This window comes from Pleurodeles waltl, chromosome 4_2, assembly GCF_031143425.1.
Source record: "Pleurodeles waltl isolate 20211129_DDA chromosome 4_2, aPleWal1.hap1.20221129, whole genome shotgun sequence".
NCBI classification, from domain to species: domain Eukaryota; kingdom Metazoa; phylum Chordata; class Amphibia; order Caudata; family Salamandridae; genus Pleurodeles; species Pleurodeles waltl.
The window spans coordinates 368,704,752-368,717,191 of NC_090443.1; the positions used below are offsets into that span (position 1 = coordinate 368,704,752).

General features: G+C 46.0%; 1 protein-coding gene across 3 annotated transcripts in view; it reads left to right on the forward strand.

The window, feature by feature from the left end:
* The first annotated feature begins 3,568 nt into the window (after window positions 1–3,568).
* The window catches only part of LOC138292733 (cytochrome P450 2D15-like), a 335,835-nt gene continuing 326,963 nt past the window's right edge, over window positions 3,569–12,440 (forward strand). The window contains exon 1 of one of the 3 annotated variants that reach the window (XM_069231469.1): window positions 3,569–3,918. In XM_069231469.1, the coding sequence (XP_069087570.1) occupies window positions 3,706–3,918 (213 nt within the window). In that variant the 5' untranslated portion in view covers window positions 3,569–3,705. The remainder of the gene's footprint in view (window positions 3,919–12,440) is intronic. The other 2 variants (XM_069231468.1, XM_069231470.1) reach the window with 2 other exon arrangements.

Here is a 12,440-nt window from a genome sequence, read left to right on the forward strand (position 1 = left end):
AACAATGGGGCCCCGGGCGCTCCTATGTGCAAAGCGGGGGCCTCCCTTATACTCTGGGGTCAGAGGAGGGCGGCATGCACCTCCTCTCTTTTATAGACAGGCCCCTCCGGGGACCGTGATTACTGGGGGCCCCCCAGGGCCTCAACCGGCCATCACGAGGGGGGCCAAAGCCAGCAAAAACAACTTAGGGCAGGAGGGGGGCACCACACACCCCCTCCGGTTTAATGACAGGACCCGCCCGGGAGCTTGCGATCTCTGAGGGCCCCCCCGGGCCTCCACTGGCCCTTCCACCAAGGGGGGGGCACAATAATGCCTGTTTTACCTAACAGCAGAAAAGGAGCGTCCTGCTCCTAACGCAGAAGCCCGGGGGAAGGGGGCACTCCCCGTGCCTTCCCCTGGTCCTGCCGTGAAGCCACAAGAAGATCGGACCCCTCCTGGGGCCTGAGCAGACACTCGCCTGCACCCGATGCGGTGCGCGAGTGTTCTTCCAGCTTCCTGGGCCGCTGCAGTGATCTTATTTAAAGGGGCACAATGCAGCAAGGAGCCTACGAGGTCCCAAGGCTCCATAAGCACGCTGCAATCAGCGCTATGGCAGCCACAACAACGGAGAAGCACCCCTCGTGAAGAAATGGATGCAGGGGTCAGGGGCCACAGCACCCTGCCCCTGGGGAGCAGAATCTTAAGACAAGGTCCTCAGGTGGAGGGCCCAGCTACAGGCCAGCACAAGGGAAAGGCAGCAAGTGGCAAGTCCTTCACAGTGACCAGGCAGGTCACAGGTCAGCACAGCAGCAGCAGTCCATGGCGGTTCCTGGTGAGTCCTTTCAGCCTTTGGTGTCCAGTTCCAAGATGATTCCAAGAGTCTCCAAATTGTGGGGAAAATTCCCCTGTAATTATAGTCAGTTCTTACAGTGTTTTACAATGGTAGGGAGAGGAGGTTCCAGCCAGTTACAACTGGTTCTGGGAGTGCCCCCTCTCTCCTTTCAGCACAGACTCCAAACATCAGTGGGGGGTTAACAACCCTATTGTGTGAGGCCAGGGCACAGTCTTTACAAATGCAGGTGTGCCCCCCCTCTCCCTTCTCTCAGCCCAGGAAGACTATTCAGTATGCAGATGCACCTCTGTGACACCTCCACCCTCCCTGTGTACAGGCTGTCTGAAAAGTATGCACAAAGCCCCAACTGTCACTCTGCCCAGACGTGGATTGGAGTCAAGCTGCAAAACACCAGAGTCATAAGTACAGATAAATGCGCACTTTCTAGAAGTGGCATTTCTGTGATAGTAATAAAAAATACACCCACACCAGTAAGCAGTATTTATTATCACAACCATACCAAACACGCCTACGCTACCCCTAATAAATCAGACAATACCCCTTACACATAAGGCAGGGCATTTCTAATGCAATCCTATGAGAAGGCAGCACTCACAGCAGTGAGACACCAAGTCAGGCTGTTTGTCACTACCAGGACAGGCCATGCAATATGGCACATGTTCTGCCTTTCTACATACATGGCACCCTGCCCATAAGGCTTGCTAGGGCGTACCTTAGGGGTGACTTACATGTAGTAAAAGGGGAGTCCTGGGCCTGGCAAGTAAGTTTAGATGCCAGGTCCCTGTGGCAGAAAACTGCGCACACAGGCCCTGCGCTAGCAGGCCTGAGACAGGTTTTGAAAGTCTACTTCAGTGGGTGGCGCAAGCAGCGCTGCAGGCCCACTAGTAGTATTTAATTTACAGGCCCTGGGTATAGAGATACCATTGTACAAGGGACTTATAGGTAAATTAAATATGCCAATTAGGTATAAGCCAATCATACCAACTTTAGATGGGAGAGCACCTGCACTTTAGCACTGGTCAGCAGTGATAAAGTGCTCAGAGTCCTGGAGCCAACAGCGAGAGGTCAGAAAAACCAGGAGGAAGGAGGCAAAAAGACTGGGGATGACCTTGCGTAAGGAAAAAAGTCCAACACTGGGAGACTCACATTTTTTAACCAAAAATAGGCATTATTCCATGTGCCAGCTGTGAATTCCTATATTTAGAACATACTGAGTCAAAATGTTTTTTCTAGTGCATGCCATATTTAACAAAGTTGTGTCAATTTTATGTTTTAGCCAATTTGTGCTTCACTCTTCTTTAGCTGAAAGTAAGGTCAGCCTGCTAGATGAATATCTCAATGGGATGAATGTGTGTACCTTGGCGCTCTCAAAGAATTGAAAACTGAGAACCATGCATTGATACCCTAAACTGGGAAATAGTACTATCTTATTTACCACGCATGAAGCACTGTAAAAAGAAACATTATTATTATTATAATGCAGAATTGTATGTGCCCCTACTGTTTCTATCTGACTTTGCTGCTGGAAGCCTGCTGTGCTCAACGGATTAGCAGGGGAAAAGATGGTGGCCGGGAGTGGAAACAGCCTTTATTTACCACGACGGCCGAACCACGCGCTGCACTTACAACGCGGTATTACATCGGATGCGACTTTACCACGCATTCCTTTATCACGAATTCCTTTACCACGCATGCAGACGAAGGACAAAAGAGTGTGGGTGAGTTGAGATGTGTGAGAATGGCAATAGCAATCTGTACAGGCACTGCAAACGCAGGAGCACTACACAGACTCCAATAGAATTACATAGGTTGCAGGAGCTCAGTGGAGGGTGTAGGAGCACAGCACCGAATGCAGGGACGCAAGAAGATGGAGTAGAGGTGGTAGAAGCACAGAAGAAATGGCAGGATCGGAGAAGAGACTGCGGAAGCACAGTAGAAACTGCAGGAACGCAACAGAGACTGCAGGAACGCAACAGAGACTGCATGAGCACGGAAGAGAAAGCACAGCACACACACAGTGCAGGCGCACAGAAGAGACTGCGACAGCACAGCAGAGATGGAAGGAGCACTGCAGTCGCCTCAGGGGCAAGCCACGGGTTATAGGAGGACATCCTAAAACAGACTAGAAGAAGAGCGCAGACTGCAGGCGAAGGGCCCTGACTATAACAGCACAGTTCAGACTGCACGGGCACTACAGAGACTGACGGAGAAACGCAGACCGCAGGGTCAGGGCCCTGACTACAGAAACACAGCACAGCCTTTAGGAGCCCTGCAGCACAGCACAGTCTTTAAGAGCCCTGCCGGTTATTTTACAACACCGGAAACAGGAGCACTGTACATTTTGCTGTATTTAGACTTTCGAGGGAACTCCCTATGTCTGGCCCGACACCACCACCACAGTTTAGCACTAACATGAGCGATATTAAACACGAATGTTACATTGTAATCGTATTTGTATGGCAGCTTTTCCCTGAACGGAGCTAGGAGGACACCCTGGGTTGTCGTCTTATGTTTACTACATAAATTCCTCATCACAGGTCCTCTTACATTGTCGCAAGACTCGGATCACCTTGAGGCAGCCGGGTCTCGCCAAACATGTATGAGTTAAACACAATCCGTGAACTGCTTGAAGATGGCGGGTGACAGGGCGGGTGGAGGGTGGTGCAACCGAACAGTGTCAACCGAAAGCCCGGTCAAGTTGCAAACCGAAGGAGGAGGGACTGGATAATAGAAAGAGGGAGGAACATGTGGTGGAGAGAAGAGGCGGATCCAGATGAGACGCGAGGCAGGCATTAGAGAGGCACTCGTTAGGGTAGCTGGACTGCGGCGCAGTGAAGTGAGCTGAAGGGTACAGACAGAGGGCACGGCTGAATATGGAGCCACCCTCAGTCCTCCCGTCGCTGCGTCCTTCCTACTACAGCAGCCTCAGCCTGCTCACCCTCTTCTTCGCCGTCTTCTTTCTTTGCTTGGACTTCATGAAGCGCAGGAAGAGGTGGAGGGGCTACCCCCCAGGACCCCCTTCTTTGCCCTTCCTGGGGAACATGTTGCAGGTGGATTTCAGCAACCCCGCTGTGTCATTTGAGAAGGTAAGGCAGCGGAGCAGTGTCTGACAACTCTCACATGCCGCGTGTCGCAGTGCTTTAAATTGAAAAATAGAAGTGACGGTACTCTCCAATTAAAAGTATTACGTTTTTCTTGAGACATGCCAGTAGTCTCCCTCTCAAAATAAAAAAGTGCCGGTACTTAGTACCGGAGAGTACCGGCCCATTTAAAGCACTGGTGTGTCGTGAACAGGGACATTCGGAAGGAGTGACGGAGCCCTTCGTGAATTCTCCATACGTGGGGCTGACGTATATTTAGAGATGCCAGGTGAATGTTCACTCTTACTCCACTCTTTATGTGGTCGGCCCTCTCACTGCCACCACTAGTGCTCCTGTTACTCATTGCAGACACTGCATGTGGGTGGTGACAGGACAGCTTCACCCAGGTGCCAGATATGCGTGTCGTGTGACTGACAATGCTACTGTCATTAAGCGTCTAAGAGATAAAAAACCTGAATACCTGTTGCTAACGTTATATATCGGACGGGATTTGGGGCCAGATGTAGCAAAATAACATTTTGCGACTTGCAAATAGCGAGTCATTGCGACTCGCTGTTTGCAAGTCGCAAAATGTTATGCAGAACGGTGTCTCAGACACCGTCTGCAAGTCGGTATGGGGTCGGAATGACCCACCTCATGAATATTCATGAGGTGGGTCGCAAATTGCGGCCCCATACCGACTATGGGCACTCGCAAACATGGAGGCCTGCTGTAGTCAGCAGACCTCCGTGTTCGTGACTGCTTTAAATAAAGCAGTTTTTTTTTTTTAAGTGTAGCCCGTTTTCCTTAAAGGAAAACGAGCTGCACTTAAAAAGAAAACCGAAACCTTTAGTTTCGGTATTTTTTCAGGGCAGGGAGTGGTCCCTTGGACCACTCCCTGCCCTGAAAAAATGTTTTTGGGTCCAGTCACAAACTGGAAGGGGTCCCATGGGGACCCCTTCCAATTTGCGAGTGGGTTACCATCCACTTGAAGTGGATGGTAACTGCAACACCATTTGCGACCGCATATGCGGTCGCAAATGGTATTGCATTCCACTAGGAATCGCAAATAGGAAGGGAACACCCCTTCCTATTTGCGATTCTGAAATGCATTTTGCGAGTCGGTCCGACTCGCAGAATGCATTTCTGCATAGGAAAATGTGATTTGCAACTCGCAAACGGCAGTTTTTGCCGTTTGCGAGTTGCAATTCCTTTCCTACATCTGGCCCTTAGTTCTGCCCTTTGAACCATAAGCATTCTTCGGATGGTCTTTTTCAACAATTGGCTGGCGACTTTGCCAATCACGTCAGCCCAGTGGAATCCAAATTTATCACAGGGCCGGCTTTTGGACGGTGCGAGCGGTGCGACCGCAACGGGCGCTGACCTCAGGGGAGGCGCTGTGTTAAGCAATGACTTCGGAAACTTTCGATTTAAAAGCACCTGCTGAAAAGTTCCTTGTGCGTTTAGCCCTCAAGAAACAATTAAAATGTCAGGAGACCTCTTGTGATTAATGTGCCTGCTAGAGACAGAGATGGGAGTTTTGCCTAGTGGCAGCTTTGTCTCAACATAAAGTAACATAGAGGGTTGAAATGCCTGCTGCAAAAAACAGAACTATAGGGCATATTTAGGAGAAGTGGCGCTGCACATAGTGCAGCGCCACTTTTCTCGCACCCCTTAGCACCCCCTAATGCCGCCATGTGTGCGTCATATTTAAAATACGGCGCACCATGGGGGTTGTTAGGGGACTAGCGGCAGAATTTTTTACGCTAGTCTGGCGGTTTGCAGGATTAGCGTTAATTTTGACGCTAATCTTGCAACGCACCCAGAGGCTCATTGTAACCAATGGATGCCTCCTTTTAATGCCTGCTCTGAGTAGGCTTTAAAAGTGCCTGAAAAAAATGACGCAAGAAATCTAACAGATTTCTTTGCGTCATTTTTTTGACCCCCCCCTAACAAGGGGATACCCCCTTTGCATACATTATGTCTGGCATAGGCATAATATAGCGCAAATGGTTACAAAGTGGCACAAAGCATGCATTGTGCCTCTTTGTATATATGGCGCAGTGTTTTTGGCCTTCTAACACCCCATTAATGTAAAAAAATGACACTAATGTGGTGCTAGAGTGGCACAAGGGGCTCTGAAATATACCCCTATGGCAGTGCTTAATTTGTGCTTGTTGTTTCCGATGCAGACCACCCACATTTATTTTTGAGGGCCGGTGCCTATTTTTCTGCCTCAAGCACTTACTGCGAGAAAAAGACACATATGGGAAAGACGGAGGAAAAGAAAAACGAAAAAGCTTCACAATAGGAAAAAAGCAGAAATCTGCAAGAGAGAGCTGAAGGGGCAGGGAGGGCCTGTAAATGGATTGAACTGGCCCGAGATGGCTTCAGGATTATGCTGCCTCTGTATTCCGTGTTCACACATTTAATTGCACAAGCCCTGTGTTTTAAGAGGAGCACTTTGGGCCTCCGGCACCTGTTTATTTACAAATTAAGCACTGCCCTGTGCGGCATATTTGAAAAAAGTGGCACTGCACACAGTGCTGTGCCACTTTTCTTGCACCCTTTAGCACCCCCCCCAACGCCACCATGTGTGCGTCATATTTAAAATACGGCACACCATGGCGGTAGTTTGGAGACTAGCATCAGAATTTTTTATGCTAGTCCGGCGCTTTGCAGGATTAGCATAAAAATGTTGATGCTAATCCTGCAAAACACCCAGAGGCCCATTGTAACCAATGGAAGCCTCCTTTTAAAGCCTACTTTAAGCAGGCATTAAAAGTGCTGGAAAAAAATGATGCAAACAAATCTGTCAGATTTCTTTGCACCATTTTTTTGGCCGCCCCTAACGGGGGGATGCCCCCTTTGCATACATTATGCTGGTGCAGGCATAATGTTACGTTAAAGATTACAAAGTGGCGCAATGCATGCATTGCGCCACTTTGTAAATATCGGGCAGAATCTTTGTCCTTCTAATGCCACATTAGCTTAAAAGAAATTACACTAACGTGGCATTGGAATGGCACTAGGGGCTCTTAAATATGCCCCTATGGGGCACATTTGAAAAAAGTGGCGTTGCACACAGTGCTGCACCACTTTTCTTGCGCCCCTTAGCGCTCCCCTAACGCCACCATGTGTGCGCTGTATTTAAAATATGGCGCAACATGGCGGTAGTTTGGACTAGTGTCACAATTCTTTACGCTACTTCAGAGCTTTGCAGGACTAGCGTCAATTTTCATGCTAATCTTGCAACGCACCCAAAGCCCATTGTAGCCAATTAAAGCCTCCTTTTAATGCTTGCTCTGAGCAGGCGTTAAAAGTGGAGGAAAAAATGACGCAAAGAAATCTAACAGCTTGCCCCTATATTTTATGTGGTTAGCTGAGTGGATTAGTAAAGCCAGCCTTTACAAGTGCTTTAAAACACATGAATGTATGTAAAAGGGGAGCGATGGAGAGATGAGGGGCACATTTGCCGGGTGGTAGTGAGTGAAACTGAGGAGGAGGTCATGGTGGGGGGGCACCACAATAAATTGTGGCAAAGGGCGCCACCAGTCCTAAAGCCGGCCCTGTTTATCACCGTATACTATTGGCTATTTGTGTGTACTCCTCTCCAGTGTTTGCATTTGAATTGCTTAAGGGACTCGTTAACAACAATAGCCAGGGCTGAAAATGGAGAAAAAAAATACTCCTGGGATTCCAGAAATTGAATGCTTAAGGTGTTGCTGCTGAAAGGGTGTGGAGTCTGTAGGGGTGAAGTCAAGAAAAGAGCCTGACAGTCAGTTCATATATTTATTTTGTAATCTTTGTTGGCAAGAAATTGTCGGCAAGAATATTTTTTACAATAAATATGTTTGGCTTATTTAATTGTCACAAATAGGCTACATTTTAAAATATCTCATGGATTTAAGGGATCTGCTGCATATATCGTTGTGTGCCCTGCAGTTTTCAGTCGGCAATAATAATGGTAAGATAACTCTGTTGGTTAATGCACGTGCTGGAGAATTCAGTGTTTTGTCCATTCACAGTTTTGACACATCATAAAGTAGCTTAGCTTGTAGCTATTACTTGTGGTTCATAAGTTACAATCCTTTTAATATAACACAGTGAAGTATGAACCACCATCTTGGAGCAGCAGGTAAACTGTAAAATGTAAGTTTAGAACCTTAGTTTTTTTTCTCAATCTTTCAAAGGGTTCCTTTAGGTAGTAATAAGGTCTTATTAGTACAGACAACCTCAAAAATGCATTACATTTTAAATCCAGGCATTGCCTAGTAGTATGGATGACATGTGACTCCTCTGTCTTGTAACCCTCATTGTTTTATGTAACATTTCTTGCACATTGATTTACGCACTTGTGTAATTCATTGTCTCTGTATAATGTGTGTCTGATTTATAGCTCCTTGATATCCTATATACGAATGATCTACTATAAAATAAATAAAATAATAAATAGTAGTTAAGCAGGTAGTATTTATGTGATCAAGTATATGATCCTACGACACAAAACGCAGATAACAATAAATGTTCAAGAAATTAGTAAAAAATACGATTTCTTACTATACAGCATTCATCATCCAGATCCATCATCCAGATCCAAGTCATACAGTACAACATAATCGAAATGTAAAACAGAGCTAGTTCCATAAACTTTGGTCTTGGTTGATTAGTCAGTTGTCAGGTAAGAGTAGACATTATGCAGCCAATCAGCCTAGCATACATTAAATATAGAGAAATTGCATACACAAGCCATTCCACATTATTTGATCTAAAAATACGAATGGCCTCAACAGGTTGGAAACAGATAGTAACCTGCATGTTGGAATAATCCACCTGCTCCTGGTTGTATAGGCCGGGCAAACAAAAAACAAAAAATGCTCAAGCATCTTGCAGGAGTTTTTGCACACAGGACATACCGGTGTTATGGTGTTTGACTTCCATTTTGCTTTTAACCTGTTTACCAGGAGAACCACACATCTAAATTTTAGGTACAAAGTCCTAGCAGGAGAAGGGCAATGTGATCTTTAAAAGTTTCATACAATAAGATACTTTTAATATCACGAAAATAATTAGTTAATGGGCCATATGTTGTTGAGACTAACCAATTGGCCATGATATGTTCCTAATCTCTTGCTTTCGGAATAGCTAATGCCCCTCCATCCATATTTACTGGGTTCTTCCAAACTTAATATAAGGCCAATTTAAACAGCCAGCTCTTAACATACTTCAGCCCTGGGCTTAAACCCACTTTATCCAAAGCTATAACCTTGACCACAGCCTGCTTGATGGGAATTTGGGCTTTCTCGTCCAAATCCTAACCCAGTAGAATAAGGGCTTTAATGCACCAATATGCGTTACATTTTTTAATCCTAGGTCTAGGCTCATGGGAATGAGTGGAGCGTCCTGTGGCATAGATAGTTCCTGATTGTGTTAAACAGATCAGTAAGTATTTCCATAACTGCTGTTTTGATTAGCACTGGGTTCTCAAGTGGAGAGATAGTGTTTTTTCAACTACAGTATTTAATCATGCTAAAACATCCTTTTTCATTTTGATCTGAGGCCATGTTACCCTCCCACCATCGTTCAGTGTAATGATTGGCATATCCCTCTCGCATATATCCAAATCGCTACATCAAAAAGGATGTATTTTTTAGTTAAAGAATTAAAGCATTGTGCTCTCTCACTCCTGTCTTTTACCTCCATATCATGCAGGTTAGGCCATAAATCCAAATCAATGAAAATTTCATTAATCCTACTTGGGCAGTTAGCCGTTTTGTATGTATAATTTGCCCCTCTATCTGTTTGAAAACGCTAATTGTATGCACTTGGGGCCAGATGTACGAAAAAAGCAATTTGCGACTTGCAAATTGCGAGTCCCTGCGACTCGCAATTTGCAACTCGCAAATTGCTATGCAGTACGGTGTCTCAGACACCGACTGCAACTCGCAATGGGGTCGCAATGACCCACCTCATCAATATTCATGAGGTGGGTCGCAAATTGCGGCCCCATTGCGAGTATAGGCACTCGCTAACATGGAGGCCTGCTGACGTCAGCAGGCCTCCATGTTAGCGACCTGCTTGTCAATAAAGCAGGTTTTTTTTTTTTTAAGTGTAGCCCGTTTTCCCTAAGGGAAAACGAGCTGCACTTTAAAAAAATCCGAAACCTTTAGTTTCGGTTTTTCAGGGCAGGGAGTGGACCCTTGAACCACTCCCTGCCCTGAAAAATTAATATCTGGTCCAGTCACAAAGGGGAAGGGGTCCCATGGGGACCCCTTCCCGTTTGCGACTGGGTTACCATCCACTTCAAGTGGATGGTAACTGCGAGTCCATTTGCGGCCGCTTTCGCGGCCGCAAATGGAATTGCATACCAGTGCGAGTCGCTAATAGGAAGGGAACACCCCTTCCTATTAGCGAGTCTGAAATGCATTTTGCGAGTCGGATCCGACTCGCAAAATGCATTTCTGCATAGCAAACCCACGTTTGCGAGTCGCAAACGGCGATTTTCGTAGCAAACGGGTTGCTACATCTGGCCCTTAGCCCGTTCCCTATACTGATTGAGGCTAACTGCAGCGCGACCTTAGTACTTCTTTTCAATGTTGAACTCAAAAGGTCAGGAATACCGCTCTCCTCATCTTCTTCCAGCATTAGTTCCTGTATGAACTCTATTGTTTCAGAGGTTGTGTTCATATTATGCGCTAGAATCAGACAGTTCTTGGAGCTGTCTTTTTCCAGGAAATCTGACAAAACAGTCAAAGTCTCAGATTCATAATTAGATCGAACTGGGCAATTGTAGATATTGATCAACCTTATTTCAGAGTGACCCTTTGTAGTGGTGATGTCTACACCCATAATATCGCCGGAAGTAAACTTCAATCTTTTAAGCTTGCAGGCCAGGGTGGTCTTAACCCATATTATTAAGCCCCTTGACGGACAGCCCATAGCCGACGGTCTGGCTTCAACACTAACATTTATGTAACCCGACTTTTGAATAGATGTAGTGGTCCAAGACTCTTGAAACACACATATACGGAATCTCTCTCTAAATGTTCCCCAGTTTGGGTCTAGAATTTTAGAGTTTATTACCTTTAAATTCCACAAGGTCATTCTAAGCCGTAAACCACCACCCATAGCTTGTACCCGGAAGATAGACTGATTTCCCTCAGCACTCTTCTTCAAACCTTCCTTTTGCCTAAGAGGGAATTGGGTGTTTTCGACCTGTTTCTTATGGGAGATAGACAGTATATTTTTGAACTGGGATGCAGACACCCTAGAACCCCTGCCGCAAGTGTATGAATGAATGGCTATTAGATCCCTTTTGGTCGTAGTACTTCCCATCCTAAGTCAGTCTTCTTCATTAAGGTCACCCCCACTTCCCAATTACTTTGCAGGGGTAAGTGGAGGTAATGGATTTATCTGCATTAGGCAACAAAATACTAATTGTAATACTAGATTCAACAGAGGGAGGATTGTATTTAAACTGGATTTGGGAACCCCTAGGCGGACAGGTGCGTAGGTTTAGATTTACAAGACCTGCTGCATACTCCTCTTTAGTCAAATCTATAACTATATAGTCGAACTGTGTTTTCTGTGTTATACAGTGCTTTTTCTCTATAAGATCAGCCCTAATCATGGAGTACCAGTGTCTATAGCTCCTCACCCGGTAAATCATGTTATTCTCGAGAGACTCACTGTTTTCTGTAAATCCTCGGGCTAGTTTAGGAACAATAACCATGTACAGCCTTTTCGTTAAGACCGTATTAAAGAAACTTTTATTTATTTATTTATTTTTTAAACAGATTGTATTGCTTTTATTCAGCAGATAAATCCCAAAAATACAACATTCAGTTCCTGGGAATCCATATGGCCAATCATTGTCCCTCCACTCCCGTAGGTCCTCCCAGTTGCAAAATGATCAGCACAGGTGAACTTTGATATATCAATGGAGGGGTGCCATTACTCCAAAAGTCCCAAGGAACATCTCCAAACCCTTCCCTCCTCCCTCCACACCCCCTCCCAGCAGTCGAGGTCTTGAGCCATACAGTGTAAGGTTGGACCATCCAGCTGTGCATCCCCCCAGTCGTTAGCATGCAACATGACTTCAAGTTCACCGGCAGCCCAGCCCATCGTCATGTACACAATTCTTTTGAGGAAAGTAAGCATTTACTGTCAATTCCCCTCTCCCTTTGCCACCGGCCCAGGTGAATGCACATGAGTTGGGGTTCGTAGTATTGGAACTGGATTGTTTTTAGCAATCCACTAGTGCCTCCCAGGCTCGTGCCATGTCTAGCATCTCTATCCCCTTTGCTGCTTCTCTCAGAAGTGTTGTTTCTTCGTGTTCTGCCCATCTCTCTAGTTCTCTACGTCATGTGTCCAGCCGTGGCCTTCCAGTGTCTCATTATTTCTCTCTTAGCTTGTATCAGAGCTACATTTAATGGTGGCCTTCGTTATGGAGGTATTTAGGAACCGGTTTAGTAGGCAATGTTTTGCAGATAGTGGGATCTCCTTCGCAACCATTTGCGCAAGGACTT